Genomic DNA, 17,378 nt, shown 5'->3' on the forward strand with positions numbered 1-17,378 from the left:
TCAGTCGAACCCCGACCTCCTGCCCACGGACCAAGTTTAATGCTGCTATGGACCCACAATGAAAAATAATAGTAACGCACAGTGACATGGAGAAGTAACTTTAATCTGATTGCTGACTTGGAAAGATTAACGCGTTAGATTACTCGTTACTAAAAGAAGTGGTCAGATTAGAGTAACGCGTTACTAAGTAACGCGTTACCGGCATCACTGGTGGCGACACTGTGTAGAATGAACGGAGGTTTACGACCACATTTCTTCTTCTTTCCGTCTTTGTGTGGACTCGGCGGAGCTTTGCAATCGTGTGTTTTCAGCCAACTTTCAAGCCTATAAATTCCATTCCAGCATTTGAAAACAGCACAATGCGCACCTGTCATTACTGTATGCGTCGCTTAAGGCTTAAAGCCTTTGAAACAATCCCTGTAAGCCTTAACTTTTACAGTCCGCTAATGCTACTGTATCTGAAATTCAATGGGAGCAGTGTGAGAGTGGTAGCTGGGATTTTTACCCCCATTTGACCCACGCATGCGCAGATGCGTTGCGCACTTTGCTTATTGTAAAACACTGAACTGGCCCTTTAAGAAAGTGCATTTACACACCACAATTTACACATCTTTACACTGCATAAATAAATTCTTCTATTATCTCATCACATAAATGATGTCAAAACAGTGTACTGGCACACAAAAACAATTTCTGGTTTAAATTTTACAGGACATCGACCTGGACGCTGGTTGAAGTCGGGGGGACAGTCAGCTCGGGGACGCTTCCTGCTGTGTAGATCATATTCCTCAGGACGACGCCTATATAGACAAGTTCACAAGTAAGACGCATGCAACTTATTTACTTACACACACACACACACACACACACCTAGAAAACAGGATAACTTTCAGCAAAAAAAAAAAAAAAAGGTTAAGTGTTCAACCTTCAAATTAATGATGCTTTAATTTAAAATTCTGACTTAATTCTACTAAAGTGATTTTATTTTTAAATATGAATTTAAAATGTTTTGTATTGCATTTTAATTTTCACCATATCTGGTCAGAATTCATGTGTTTCAGGCAGTGATGAAATCAGTTGTATCTCCACTCAATTAATTCTTTTTAATGTAAAAAATTTAGTTCTGTTAAATCGATTTCCAACGTGATTATGTCCAAAACTAAGTTATTAATTTGTTTTATGTAAACCAATTTCTATATAGAGCAACTTTTTTATATATTACTTTTGCTCATCAACACCTACCCACCCCCACCCCAGTAATTAAATAAAACATAACATTTTCTATAAAGAATTAAGGCTTCTTTAGGCAACAATGAACAATCTGAGATTTAAAGATATAAAACCAGAATACGTTGAGGACACTGATGTTATGAGAATAAAATCAAAATGTTACGAGATTAGCTGTAACACTCAAGAATAGTACTTTCTCACACACACACAGAAAAACAGAATATGTGAAGTCACTGTGTTTCAGAAAAGAAAAGAAAAAAAGGTCACTGAAAGGTTTCCAGTACGTCTGAGTGGTTTGTTGTTTATAACTGGTCACATTTAGCAGCAACAATCTTAAGAATGTTTTCTATGAGCATGTTGTTAAAGAACTTTCATTTTTGCACCCATTTCCACAGTAAGTCGTAAAGAACCAGCAGAACTTGATGTTCATGTCTTCTGAAGGTATGTTGTCCACACTCCTGAATGCAAACCAATATGATATTAAAGTAATGTGGCCTATTATTTCGATTATCAGACATGCTGTTTGATGAAACAGGGCAATACTCAAAACAGTTGGAAAATTCATAATTAAAAGTGAGTTTTATGTGCATCTTGCCATTTTAACCTTTAACTTTACTGGATTCCGTCAGTGTTACTGTGGACATTCAAGAAAGGTGAAAAGTGACCACACATTTTCAATATTTGTTTAGATTTTTCTACCGTTTTAGTCAGAATGTTTCTATACCTCACAAAATGTATGATCAGATTCAAGATTTAGACCTTATTAATGTTCATCACCTTTCCATTGTGGGGAACATTTCTTTATGTTGGCAAAATGTAAGAATTTCTGACACCATTATCCTTGTATGTAATTTGTCCTCTTAGGGTTTGTGATTTTATTCTCATAACAATTCAGTTTAACTTTATAAAGTTTAATTTCTGAAAGGTTTCATCCCACTACCCACCCACCCACACACACACACATTTTATGTAGCAGCTTCTAAATAATTTTTTGTCAAAAGTCCCCGTGAAGTCTGAAAGTGACTTAACTTTAAACAAACCTGGATTGTACAGCTCCTTCAATCGGCTCTTCTATGAAAGAAGTCTAACTGTAAATTACTTTTAGCATCTTGACAGACTGATGAGAACAGTAATAAAATTCTGCATTTGCTTGATCATTATGAGGTACTGAATGTTACTCATTAAGTGAAAAATTAAATAAAATCATTTATGCATAAGCTTCTTACATAATATGCGGGGAAAAATCTGAGGGTCTGAAATCTTTCTGAATACACAGTGAACATTAACGTGGGACCACAATTTTTAACCAAGGTTAAAATCCTTACATCTCAGATTAATTTCTTTTCAGCATATGAGTCATCACAACACGCACGCACAGATGCACACTTGAGCACACACACAAATGCACACACGCACACATAATGCACGCACACAAAAAGAGTGTCTGAAGTGGACCACATACCGCTCTCCTGTTGTTTATGGGGGGTGTGTGTGGGGGAGGGTGTTTGGTTACTTTTGTTTAGAGAAAGTCCATCACAGTCCATGCTACGTTTTTCTCTATAAACCCCATTCTGAACAGGAGGTAGAGTGATGAAGATGATGATGATGGTGGTGGTAGTGCAGTCCTGTCAATCACCACAAAGCCCCACCCCTGCAGAATCAGTCTTTCAAAAGCAAAGCTTTCCTCTTTCCTTCATCAGTCCTTTTGCTCCAGTTCATATTTTAGTCCGACACACACATACACACACACACCAGCGTCCTGATTCAGTGTGTGTTTGTGTGTTCATTATGCAGAGGGGAAAAAACTGCATGTTTTCAGTCTCACTGTGAATTTTTTAAGTCCGTTTAGATTCTTGGATTTGTACGTTATTTGGGCATTTCAGGAGGCCCCACCCCTCACCTCTTGTTTACTTCTACCTTGTTTGCCCCTCCCCCCTCCTTCAGTCCAGGCAGTGACTCTTCGTTTTCTCTTTTGTGCTTTTAGTGTGAAAAGGCAGCCACAGTCCCAGCTAATTGCCAGAAATTCTTTTTAAAAATTTCCAAAGTATGAAAATCCTGTAAAGGAAGAAGACCTTCAAAAGAGAATTCTGTCAGACAACAAATTATTATTTTTTAACTGTTTAAAATCTAGGAATGTGAAAGTTAAAAATAGAAACTTTAAAGATAATGACTTCAGCTGTGACTTTATGACCCATCTTACCAATGACCTAAATTAATTTTACTTCCTGCCTCACACTTTAAAGAATTCAACCCAAGACTGCACGGGCAGTGGCTTAAAAAAAAAAAAAAAAAAAAACCACCAGCGAACCAGCAGTGCCAGCAACACTCTAGCTAGCCGCCAGCTAGTAGTAGTGGCTGTCTCCGTTGTCCAGCAGCAGGGGGCGCCTTGGTCACGGCAGGAGAAGAACAGGAAGCAGGAGAAGCTCTGTAATTGGCTAACCTTCCTAGTTCACGCTGTGGTTGACGACCTCGGGGCCGTGGCTCTGACGGTGTCCGACGCTTGTGATGTACACGGCGAACAACATGGTGAACATCCACATTCTCATCCAATGGGAATAAAGCACAGAGCTGTGCCCCAATGTCTGGTTGGATCTCCTACCAAAGTATTACAGTTTTTAAGATCATGTCACAACATACGTGCTGACAAATACATAAGATATCAATTGATATAAGGCTCACTTGTCCATCTCGTCCAATCTTGACAGCCTTGTGTTCATTCCAGGGATTAGACAGGTGAGCTGTCTTTGTGAATGGAAGCTCCCGCCTGTAAGACATTCAAAGTTATAAGACCTGGCAACATAAACAAATCAACATAGCTGCCAGGATGAGGACTGAACCAACAAGCTTGTTTCAGTGAGGTAACAGTGGTGGGTAGAAATCTACATGGGTCCAAAAGTGCGGAACCAAGATGTGCAGAACTGATATCCCAACCAAGATGGAAGGAAGCACAGGGTTAGCTGCCGGCAACCACTTTAGCAATCTCTCTGCTTTCCTGTTAATTTCCTGCCAGTGAACTAATGCCTTAGGGGCAGTTATCTCCAGCTGACTGATTCTGCTCCTTTTATCTCTATCCAAGTGGCAACCCTCAAGGTCGTATCCGGTTGTTAAGCTCTGACGTAATGCATCACGTGATAAATCTGTTTCTGGGTCCAAAGACCTGCACGTTTACAATTAAAGTTACATCTGTATGATCCTTTTAAGGATCTACAGTTTAAGTTTAGTTTGTGTTCACAGTGTGCGCAAACCTCCGTCCCTCCGTTCTCCGCCTCCACCTCCATTAACCGCATTCGTCTGTTTCTAAGGTAAGAACACTCAAACTTTTTTCTTTTAATTTATATATTTTATTATGCACAGGTACAATATACATGTCTGTTTGTTATTAAAAAAATATTTATTATAATACACAGGACGTTAAAGTGCAAACTTCACTTTCCTCCCGAACGTCATGAACAGGAAGCGATCGCGGCTCACAGCAACTCCCATTGAAAATAACGGAGAAACGACCTGAGCTTCTGGCATTTTTACATAAAACAAATGCAATAACAACGTCTAAAAACCCAGTTAATATATCCAGAACAGTTTTAGGCACAATATACAAAGAGTTTTATGTTGCGATGTTAATGCTGTTGTCCGTGTGCAACGGTTTAAGTGGAGCCTGATCAGAGCGTCTCAGTGCAGGTCTCAATGTTAATGACAGCGCGCCTTTTTTGTTTGGAGCCGGAAGTTGAAAAATCACATGATGCGTTACATCACACTTAACATCCGGATTCTGACCTCAAACAGGAAGTGCAGTTCCTTGACTGGCCACATGAGGCTGGCTCCAAAACAGAGCACATTCCCATAGAACCCCATTTTAAAACATCCAACTTTAGAGCAGAAATAAATGTTTACAGCTTTGTACAAAAACGGTTTTGGTCTCTATAGACAGACTGTATGGAGGGGTGAATTTTTTTTCCCCCTAACGTCTTCGTTTTGTGTTCAGGATTTTTTCGTTACACACTGAACCACCCATGCTCCACCCCTTTATGCATTAATAAGTTAATTGTGAATCAGTGGGGGCGGTGCACATTCAAGTTCAGACAGAAAATGCCACCAAATCGACACTGCATATGAATTAGTGTAAAATTTCAGATGAGATGGCTGCCGAATAGCGACACTACGAACAATGATATCAAATCTCATCCCAACGTGAGTAATAAGAGATGTAATCAATTCATAAATGTTTAATGAAAAAATTTACATTTACACTGTCTCAAAGTGCTAAAGCGTCTGATGGCAGCTCTGTGCTGTTCAGATGAAAGCTCCTGTGCTGAACTGTGAGGTCTAAACACAAATATGCACTAAACTGACTTTTGTGTACCGTGACACTCCTCCCATACATACATGACATCATTCCTTCATGCCTGTCTGTTGCTTCGGAAGAATAACTGGCAATGGCACCACACACAACCCTCTCCTACATACGTCTTTCCACCCTTCCTGCCTGTTGCTTAGCAACATTAACCACATTTAGGCGCTCTCTCTTTCACACTTGCACGCAGGCACACGCACACTATTCCTTACTTCCTTCTTATCCGGCACAATTTCCAAATATTTAGACACATTAGGTCCAAATGTTAAATAGAGATAAGCATTGATCATTCACTCTTTGATTAACCATCGTTCAATCGTTTGGTAGAGCATACTGATATCTACTATATTCTACTGAAAAACGTGAGGACATTAAGGGGTTACGCAGCGCCGTTAATCTTTCTGACTTTTGCGAGTTTGTGGTTTGATCACTGTAACACTTTCTTTGATTGTTGGTGACACCTCATCATGCCAAAGAGGTCACGATCACCTACAAGCAAGGCTGAGGATGACACCTGAAGTCTTATTTCCCTATTCACCTTCTGTGCAGATGCTTGACAATTCTCTGCGGGTGTCCTGTTTTTTCCAGAGAAAAATTAGAAAAACAAAATATTCAATTATGGTTTTTACCTGCAGAGCCAGTCAATTTTGAAGACACCACCTAGCATCTTGGCATTCATGCCAGCAGGAAGAACCCAGTGAATTGGAGAGCCACCATGATGAGACTCTGATGCCAAACGAGCAAATCCTGAAACAAAACAGAGGCCAATTAACTTGACACAGTTGCAGTAAAATCAGAGTGGAAGAAACACTGCTCTGCACTCACATAGCTTGTACAAAAAAAAAAAAAAACAAATCAGATCATTAGATACTACTCTTCCTGTTTGATACATCATAATTCTTTTCCTTAAAAAAAAAAAAGAAGGTATTTCAAACATTGAGTCATGAGAATACAAAACATGATTCCACTGTGCTAATGACCACCTCAGACGTGATCAAGCCAAAAGAAGTGGGCAGGCATTGCTGCTGTAGGGCTTCTGACTTGCAAAGCTTTCACTGACATATGTGGTGAAGTGGTGGATGGCGGACACTGACAAAGGTTTACTCAAGTTTTCCTAAACCATACAGTGAGACACATTACAGACAAGTTTCAGTTTTTCATGCAGTGACTTCTGAGAATTTTGAATACATGCATACTGAGGAGTAGTATGTGACAGACCAGGAGGCTCAGCACCACTGAACTTGGACTACCAACCTGTAGACTGGCGCTGAATTCAAGGTGTTTGCTTCAAGCTACCTGTATATGTTTTTGGAGAAGACCCTTCAACCACATCATTCCAGTCTACCTAGTTGTAAATGGGCACTGTACTGGCTGATGAAGTCACCTGCAACTGACTGGTGCCCAGTCCAGGGGGAGTCACACACACTTACTTGCTTCATGCTAGGGTATATGGGTATAAATACCAGCAGAGGTGGAAAACCACAGCTTCAATGAGAAAGTCCTACCAAATATTTCTTCCATCACCCGCTAAACTAGGTGAATCCAATTTATTCAACTCTTCAGGTAGGTAGAAGAGCCAATGTGAAAGCACCTGTTTTAGGTCCACACGTAGAAGCAATACAGGGAAACCGGAGTTTTCCACCTTTGAGTACCAGCCCAATGAACATCAGGACCTAGATGTGTTGTAAAATTGACACACTCTGACCCCTTCTTTCATCCGGACGTCCATGCATTTATTAAAGGTTTCTGGTATGCACTGAATAAAATATGAATGCAACACTTTTGTTTTTGGTCCTATTTGTCATGAGCTGAATTCAAAGATCTAAAACACTGTGCATACAGTGGTCCCTCGCTATAACGCGGTTCACCTTTCGCGGCCTCGCAGGTTTTTTTTTTTTAGTGCAATTTTGCACGCTTTTTTTTTTTTTTTTTTAACAGCGTATTGTGTTCTGCGTCCTTATCAAGCGGGCCGGTTGTGGCACCGGTCGGCATCACCGTGATTGCTCTCACTGCCTCCGATGCGCTTACTGAGTCTGCGGGCTTGGTAAGTGCGACTTCTTGCGGAAAAATCCGCAGCGCTGCATGATCTCGGTAACCGCAGCCGCAGAGCTCCGTGGCCAGAGAGGTTTGCATCTTTTTAATGACTTGGATTCTTTGCGGGGCCTGCATCCGTACCCCGCAACGCCGGAGGCAGTGAGCGAAGGGAGAGCACGCGCATTGTGTTCTCCGTGTGTCCCGTGTATAATCTTCTCACCCAGAAGAAAAAAAGAGCGGCAACAACTACCCATAACTGTGTTCTTCACTCGGAAAAAAATACCTGCACCGCGGTGACACTCAGTGGAAAAAGACGCTTGAGCGGAGCTGCGCCAGGACGCAGATGCGCGGTCAGATGAACTGTGAAATACTGGTCAGTCACTATTAATAATTTCTTATGTGTCCAACCTCGCAGGTTGATCATTAAAATTAAATTCGTTAGTTCTAAAAGCCATCATAATTATTTATAGGAAAATGTTCTATTTTATTTCTTAAAAAATGTTTGGGCCTGAAAACAGGTTTTGATCTTTGGTTTCATTCTATAATACTGGATTTATTTTTCTACTAAGGTTTAAACTTTGAGAGTGTTTACACAGGAGAGAAAAGTGAGAAAATGTTAATGCCTGTTTGAGAAAAGTGTATAAAGTGTGTAGTGAGGGGTTTTACAGCCTTAAAACATCTATAATAATTGTAAAAACTATCGCTGACTACTTCGTGGATTTCGCCTACTGCAGGTTATTTTTAGAACGTAGCTCCCGCGATAAACAAAGGACCACTGTACACACACAAGACCTATTTCTCTCCAACATTGTTCACAAACTGTCTAAATCTGTTAGTGAGCACTTCTCCTTTGCCAAGATAATCCATCTCACAGGTGTGGCATATCAAAGATGCTGATTAGACAGCATGATTACCGCACAATAAAAGTCGAATCTGAAATGTGCAGTTTTGCTTTATTGGGGAGGTCGGGAGTGGGGGGCAGAAAACCAGTCGGGTGTGACCATTTGCTTCACACAGTGATTGGGATGGGTATTGATAAAAAATTTTTTATTGATATCGATACCATTATTGATTCCGCTTATCAATCCGATTCCTTATTGATGGCTCTCGTGAATTTTCTGTGGACTAAAAGTAGGTTTTACAGGTTTTCTATGTCACCAACATTTTACTGAGTCTTAAAGTAAATAAATATGAAATTGGTCACTGGATCCTTAAACTCTGGACATAATAAACTCTACATGGTGGATCCTTGATCTCTGAACATAAACAGAAAGACAAAATCTGCAGTTTTTGTCCAAATCATTTCCTTTCATAAATGATTGCCATGAATGTCTTTCCATACATCTGAGCTGAGCTCTTGCAGCTGGTTGTGTTGTATGTCAAGACGTAATTCACAAAGAATGCAGGACGTCTCACTTTGGGAGGGAAAAAAAAAAAGTTTTAGTTGATTGCAGTTTATTGTATGTATTACAGCGTTTGGAAAGAGGTGTCATTTCATTTAAAGCGGCAATTTGTTTTGAAGTTATTAATTCCAACCGGCGCAGTGTTTGGAGGTGTGCCAACGGAACGGAGGATGATTCTCGTTTCTTGACTGCAACAAGACAAGAGTACCAGTTAGTGACTTTAATCCACAAAAAAGTGACTCATGATTGACATATTTTAATGGCTTTGAGAGGGGTTAAGAAGCAGTCTTTCCGCTTCTGAAGAGCAGCAAATCGAAGAACCAAGGAGACAGCGGATCAAAGCACTGGTTCATGCTTCAAAGTGGAGTCGCGCTGCAGAAGCGGTTGATTACAGACCCACTGCAGGGTCTGTAACCAACGTAGAGAAACAATCATTTTCCCGACAAAACAAAAACACTCAAAAACAACGGTCGCTCTGAAGGACCAATAATAGAATCGTTAAGCAAAAAGGCTATTGATGTCGGTGGATCGAATCAATTCTTAACGATACCCGAAAAGAACCAGTTCTTGATACGCAGCCCGACACACATCTCCTTTGCATAGAGTCGAATGTGAATGTGAGCATTTGCCCATTCAAGTCAGTTACATCTGCGAACTGTAGTCAGGTCGAGACCCCAATGAGGATGACGAGTATGCAGATAAGCTTCCCTGGGATGGTTTCTGACAGTTTGTGCAGAAATTCTTTGGTTCTGCAAACCGACTGATGCAGCAGCTGTTCAGGTGGCTGGTCTCAGATGATCTTGGAGGTGAACATGCTGGATGTGGAGGTCCTGGGCTGGTGTGGTACACGTGGTCTGCGGTTATGAGGCTGGTTGGATGTACTGCCAAATTCACGGAAAAGCCTTTGGAGGCGGCTTATGGTAGAGAAATGAACATTCAATTCACGGGCCATAGCTCTTTTGGACATTCCTGCAGTCAGCTTGCCAACTGCACACTCCCTCAAAACTTGCAACATCTGTGGCCTTGTGCTGTGTGATAAAACTGCACATTTTAAGGGCCCTGTCCCACTGGCGTTTAGGAGGATTTGCGGAAGGAATGCACACAAAAGTGGCCCACATCCGCTCAACAACCGCAATAACCGTGTAACATTCTTGTATGATTCGGCCGCCATCCGAACACGTCCGTGATCATCCGTAGAGGCACGCATGTCCGCAGCCAGGATTTTTGAGCGGCTCAAAAATCCTGCTGCGGATGAGATCCGCATCACTGCCTGAACACATACTGAAGACATACGCAGGACATACACAACCAACGCACCGCATATCCCGTCATCCGCTGATATCCGCAACTGACAGGTTGGCGCGGCTTGGCTGCGGACCGGGACAGCGTGCAAAACAGATATGACGCGTGCCCAGCACGGCCACATCACGGTCGCAAATGGTATGTCACGCATGCAGACAGAGTGGGCACAGATGGAGCGAGTGCATCACGGCCGCTGTGCCCCTCATGGGGGCGCCTTCGCGGTCGCCTTCGCTTCTGTTTCCTGTTATATCCGCTTTTCTTCCTCATGTATTCGCTGATCCACCCCGGGATATTTGTCATTTCCGCCCACCTTTGTTGCGGGCGCTCAGCTTTTGTCTCCTCATTTCATGCGCAAATCCTCCTAAACGCCAGTGGGACAGGGCCCTAAAGTCGACTTTGATTGTGCAATAATCATGCTGTCTAATCAGCATCTTGATATGCCACATCTGTGAGGTGGGATGGATTATCTTGGCAAAGGAGAAGTGCTCACTAACAGATTTAGACAGATTTGTGAACAATATTTGACAGAAATGGGTCTTTTGTGTATATAGAAAATGTTTTAGATCTTTGAGTTCAGCTCGTGAAAAGTGGGAGCAAAAACAAAAGTGTCACATTTATACTTTTGTTCAGTGTACTTGAACATGTTTTATCTCATCTGTTTGACATCACTTTTATCATATCAATTTCTCATTTCAACTCAAAAACACCTCTGGAAACTTTTTATCGAAGCACTGCATTTAAAAAGAAAACTTCACATACTGCACAAATGTTATGGTTAAATTTACTAAGAATTTTGTTTTACCTTGGAATTTGCCACTCTCTCTCACAGAGAAGACAAGGATCACACTGCGAGCTGAGCGGAAAGCTGTATTTAGGTTCTTCTCATTCAACGGCAGTGTTGACCACACCCCCTGAAATAATAAATATTTAATTTAAAGAATTTATGACAAAGAACTGGACATCAAGTTGAAAGCCTTTGAGCTCTGAAGAGGTTTTAAAAATGACAGCTTGCACACCACAATAACAGGGAGCACTACTATTCATGATACCATTTCATCTAATATTTAACAACTTACATTACAACTGAATAATATATGACTCACTACACTCAGCGTTCAAGATTTTACCAACTTACTGCTTGCTATGGATGCAATTTCGTGTTGTTGTTGCTGTTAGAACTTAGTGTTGCATCTGACACTGATGGTCACTATGTACTATTTAGATTTGACAACTGTTTACTTACATGGAATTGGAACTGTCATTGTCAAGCAATTTTTTATTCACTTTTTTATGTGAACATATCAGATATATTCACTGTGTATTCACTAAAATCTGGTAACGTACTTTGGGGATATTCTGAATCCTATTTTGTTTATTATTCATTAGGGTTGTCGGAAAAAATTGATTCACGTATGAATCTCGAATCTTATTTAATTACGATTCTGAATCGATCCAAAATGTCCAAGAATCGATTTTTAAAAAGCATTTTTTAAACATTTTCTTGCTTAGTCGCTGCGTGTACTGTTTGTCAGGCAACGGCTTCCGTACTACAGCGTCCCCACGAAGGGGGGAGGGGGTGTGGTCCGGCGTGCTTCAAACACTCGTGAGCTGCAGAGTGCAGTGGCTGTAGCTTAGCATGGTGGACGAAGAGCTAATTCAGCCAGCACCATCTTTGCTGAAGGCAAATGTTTGGGCGCATTTTGGATTTTATCATTTGCTGCGGAAGAAGGAGCTTGACATGACTTATGCAGTGTGCAAAATCTGCAAAATGAAAGTCAAGTACTTCGGAAACACTTCAAATCCGCAAACCCGGAGCTAAAAGAGGGGAGGAGCGTTATCTGCCGACTACTGACCAGCGCTTCGCTAAACTGCCAGCCAACTCAGAACGAGCAAAGCAAATAAGTAAATTTACATCTAGAATCACTTGATTAACCTTGTAAAGCTGCATTTTCTTAAACATAAACATTTTTTAAGTAATATAACTATTTCTCAGAGCTCTTTGAATCGAAAATCGATTGAATCGAATCGTCACCCCAAGAATCGGAATCGAATCGTGAGTTGTTGAACGATTCACATCCCTATTATTCATTCCTATCATAATACAAACTTTGAGTACGCATTTTTTGCAATTCTTACATTACAACAGCATGCAACTATTATTATTCCTGTCCAGTGTGGTTTTACGCATTTACACTTGCAATTTGCATTTGGTATTTTAAGTGTCGGTATTGCACCTTTATGCATGAGTAAATTAGCCCAAGTCACTGACTACAAAGAATTGGATACGGTTTTCATATTTAATGAAAAGAAAATACAGAGCACAAAGGCAAACATTAGCCTACCTTAGCTTTAGCAAGTGACACATTTTCATGGTTGTTGCTCTTTATAAGGAAGAAGCGTGCATCTCGCAAGATGTAGCGTAGCTTACTGATTGGATCTGAAAAAAATTATGAAAATTACACTTCAAAATGAAACTCTGAATTAGAATTTTATGCATATAAATCACAAAACACACTATGAATTATGGGTGAACTCCCAAAGTTTGGCCCTCCAAGTGCATAAAAATGAAAATTTAAGTTCACAAATGCTGTTCTGTAAACCTCAGAAATTTATACATTAAACAAATGCTCAGCACAGTACACAAACGAATCACACTAATTAATCAAATTGTATCTTGTGCACACAAACTGAGCATTTGGTGCACTGTGAACTGCTGCCTCTTTGTCCGACATACTGCTCAGAAGCAGCACATATGAAAATAGGGAGTATATACTCCACAAGACAGCATTTCAAATGGCATGAGGTCTTGTGTGGCCCAAACTAAAACAAGAGATTCATTGGCAACTTTAATAATCTCAGAAACTAATCAAATAAATCTGACATCAGTGCACTTTAGTTCATTAATATTGACCCATTCAGAAATTTGCGTTTGAAAACATTGAATAATTGTGAAAAAGTCAGAAACACTCAAAAACACACTGAACACAGTCAGTCCTAAGATTCAAGTGCATCAAAAATTCTCAGTTTAATAACTCTTAACTATTTTCAATCATTTATTAACAACGATAAATTCTTTTGAAGCTGCACGTCGCCCTAAAATCAATCTAATGTCTAAGATATTCTTCTTTACATGCATACCTGCAGAGGTGCTGGGAGAAGACTTAACCCCCAAAATGTGAATCAGTTGCAAATCGTGAATTGCAATCGTGAGTGCTGTAGTATAACCAGCAGGAGACCACTGATGTGTGCAGTCAATTTGGTGACACCACACCTTATAAACAATGACACTACTGAAAATTTAAACAATGAAAATTTCCCTTAAATTTTTTAAAAAGGCATTTTTCCAAACTGAGTGCTGTAGTATAACCAACAGGAGACCACTGATGTATTCAGTGAATTTGGTCACACCACACCTTATACCAATGAATTTATTAAATATTTTTCTGGTGTCTCTTATTGTTTTTGCACTTTATAGACGGTCCCTACCCTTCCATTTTTCACCCGCCTGCTCATTCAGATCAATGTTATTTTTTCAGCTCAGAGGATGGTTCATATGGATAAAAATAAGGTTCTAGCTCATCTCCCTTCCTTAGGTTTGAAATTAGCGTTATTTGTTTTTCTACGTTTCTCTTAAGATTTATTGAGCCATGAAATCTGAATTTGTGAATATCTTTCTAACTTTACCGGCATCTCCAGGGGAGGCTTCTGTCCTCCATGAGTTTGACACCTGCGTTAAAGGTGTACCACCTCAGTCAAACTTCCCACCTGCCACTGTCCCTGGAGTGGGTCACACCCAGCGGGGCAGGGCACTTGACACCACAAGCAAGAGCCCACTTGGGGATCACCTCCCCACCTCACTGGCTGCATTGACACCCCCCCAAAATAACATTTTTGCAGAGATGGGCTTTGCTATCAAGATTACCTGAAGTAATTGAGCCGTAAACTGAAATCCGTAAACTACTTAAACTGACAAAAATATGCATCATGAATGGTATTCACGTTTTGCAAGACCTACGTTCATGTTTTGTGAGACCTGCATCCATGTTTCGGTAGAAATTTTTTCAGTATTAACATTTTGCAATTAATGGTTTGCGGATAAGTTACAATTTGCAGCTGTTTCACGTTTTGGGGGTTAACACGACTGAAATAAGTCATAAAAACCGAGATAAACTCATTGTTTCTAGAGCTCAATGGACTTCCAGCTGCTCCCAGTACAAAACTGTACACGATTTGAAAAAGTCAGCAAAGCCAAACATCTTAAATGGGGCATTAGTGATAGAATACAGAATAAAATATAGTCAATAAGACTTTTTTTTAATGAAGTCCAAAAGATGTATATTGTTATGTTGCACAGCCTCAGGTGGAATGTTATGAATTGGCATTCCTTAAAGTTCTAACCAGTTCTAAAATGATCATTTTAAAAAGGTAGAAACTGGAACTAGAAACATTAAATGTCAATTCCACTCAGAACAAACAGACTGAAAAATGGGATATTGGCCAAAAGGCTTCATGTCCTCCCATCGCTCACTGACTATTGGCCAAAGGCTTCATGTCCTCCCATCGCTCACTGACTGAGAGGTCCCTCTTCAGAAGAAGGTTCAGATATGTACTCCATAGATATCTATAATGGATGTGTGGTCTGCGTAAAGCATAGGCATGGGGTTTTGGCAAATGAGGGGAGCAGCAACATGACTATAAGGTCAAGGATGTTACCAAGACAGTGAGTTGGCTTTGTGATACCGTCTAAGGTAATGCTCATCAAGGAGTACAAGATCAAAATGGCAGTCTGGTAACATGTTGAAATAACCTCCAAGAACAACACCTCGATGCAATGCATAAATGGTGCACATTTGGAGGCCCTGCAATCAGCCTGTAGAAAGTCAAGCTATTTTTGTGCTGTGTGGCAATGAAAAGCAGTTCAAGGTAACTCATGATGGAACTCATTCAAGACCTCAAAAACGTCCATACGCAAATTAGGTGGCCCTGCTGCCAACCTACACAAAGTTATTACCAGCATTGCAATTTTCAGGTTTTTGCTCCATGACCATAAAAATTAGATCAATGAGACCACCCATGATTAAACTCAAAGATCATCAAAAAGTGCAACTCGTACAGTGCAAAATTGGGGTCTCTGAATCAAACCTGTAGAAAGTTATTGCAGGTACTCTGGCGGCTTGGATGTGCACACACACAGATGGACGAACGAACAGTATCTCTGTATCTCTCTGTGCCCCTCACTGGGGCAACGTGGGATAATATAAATAACTAAACCTGGTTTGAAGCAAACTTCATATTTGTGACTTGAAGCCTCCACTACTACAAGTATGGCTCCCTATATAGATTTTTTTGTTTGTTTGTTTTTTAGTTTTTGTAATAATGTTTGATTTCATATCCACATGTATTATTTTGTAAGGCTGTTGTGGAATTGTTTTCTAAAAACATGTCTTTTTAGGTAACACATTTGTCATAGCAAAAAAGCAAGAAGTAAAATACTAGTAGGACAAAGACTACTACTACTACTACTACCACTAATAATAATAATGCTAACTTACTATCCATCCCTTTGCGAACAGCTCTCACAGATGATGACAGTTTCTCCCGCTTCTTGTCCAAACCTGTTAAAAGAATGCAGAAAACAGTGGTTTTGTGTTTCTGTCAATCCATTAAACAGCATTTTCCACTGCATGTCACCTCCAAGGTGAAAAACAAAAACAAAATTAAGACCTTAAATGATGCATTCTTTAACTGTTTTTAGTTTTGTTTTTTACAACCCTAAGTTTGGATGACATGAAAAATGTGGTGGGTGACCCATAATGATCCTGACATTTACTTTGACTTCTATTTCTGTAACTGCAGACTGTATGAAACCAACATATTTCATGTTTTGTGTGGTCAACTTTATTTTATTTGTTGATATACATCCATACCAATATTTAAGGCCTGTAGCCACACACACACACACACATACATATATATTAAACTTTCCTGACAAAAGTACAGTTGAAAATGTGTCATTTAGGGCAGAGATTGTGAACACTGGTGGGGGTGGGTGAGTGGGTGCGTGTGTGTGTGTGAATCCATGGGTGTTTGCAGTACATATGGCCCGGGGGAAGAAGCTGTCTGTCAACATGTTGGGGTGGGACTTTTTTGACCTGTAGCATCTCCCAGAGGGCAACTGGTCAAACAGGGGGTAGACAGGGTGTTAGGGGTCTCCTGTGATAGCCTTGGTTTTCTTAAGGCAGCAGGATGTGATGATGTTTTCCAGGCTCAGCAGAGGGCAGCTGATGATCTTTGGGACAGTGTTTATGACCCTCTGCACTGCCTTTCCATCCTCGGCTATGGAGCCTGCGTACCACACACCCAGACAGTATGTCAGTATGCTCTCCACTGAGGAGTGATAGAAGACCAGCAGCAACTTTGTGTGCAGGTTGTTTTTCCTGAGGAAATAAAGGAAGTGTAGCCACTACTGAGCCTTCTTAACCAGAACCCTGATGTTGGAGGTCCAGGTGTGGTCTGTGGAGATGTGGGTGTCCATTTTTTTTTGGGGGGGGGGGGGGGGGGGGGGGGTCCCTGTCTGTTCTTCCTGAAGTCCATGATGAGTTATTTTGTCTTATGAACATTCAGGATCAGGTTGTTCTCTGAGCACCAGTTCCTCCACCTTGGCCCTGTATGCCGACTCGTCCCCGTCGCAGACAAGTCCAACCACTGTGGTATCATCCGCATATTTTGTAACGCAGTTGGTTGAGTGGGTTGAAGAGCAGTCATAGGTGGACAGGGCATACAGTAGAGGGCACAGAAAGCAGCCTTGAGGCTATATGGTACTTTGTATGGCAAACTATTTGTAATGATCCATAATGAATTAACTTACAAAACATTCTTTAACAGCTCAACCATATCCACACCCATGGAGCTCTCTTTCACCAACTCTCAATTCAAAAACCCAGGAGGGCTGTTCCCACTCCTACACCGCCCCCTACCCCAAGCCACCCAGCTAACACCACCTGTGTAAGTGTGATTTATCGTTCAAGATATAAACATGAACACAATAATTTTGTGGG

General features: G+C 40.8%; 1 protein-coding gene across 3 annotated transcripts in view; it reads right to left on the reverse strand.

Annotated features, from left to right (window-relative positions):
- Positions 1–17,378, reverse strand: part of ythdc1 (YTH domain containing 1) — a 50,823-nt gene that overhangs the window by 12,126 nt on the left and 21,319 nt on the right. For all 3 annotated transcript variants that reach the window (XM_034192748.1, XM_034192747.1, XM_034192746.1), the window contains exons 5-11: positions 15,873–15,935; positions 12,663–12,757; positions 11,123–11,231; positions 6,211–6,328; positions 3,910–3,994; positions 3,671–3,825; positions 721–800 (exon numbers count right to left, since the gene is read on the reverse strand). In XM_034192748.1, coding sequence (XP_034048639.1) covers positions 721–800; positions 3,671–3,825; positions 3,910–3,994; positions 6,211–6,328; positions 11,123–11,231; positions 12,663–12,757; positions 15,873–15,935 — 705 coding nt within the window. The remainder of the gene's footprint in view (positions 1–720; positions 801–3,670; positions 3,826–3,909; positions 3,995–6,210; positions 6,329–11,122; positions 11,232–12,662; positions 12,758–15,872; positions 15,936–17,378) is intronic.

This window comes from Thalassophryne amazonica, chromosome 17 (assembly GCF_902500255.1).
Source record: "Thalassophryne amazonica chromosome 17, fThaAma1.1, whole genome shotgun sequence".
In the NCBI taxonomy this organism is placed as follows: domain Eukaryota; kingdom Metazoa; phylum Chordata; class Actinopteri; order Batrachoidiformes; family Batrachoididae; genus Thalassophryne; species Thalassophryne amazonica.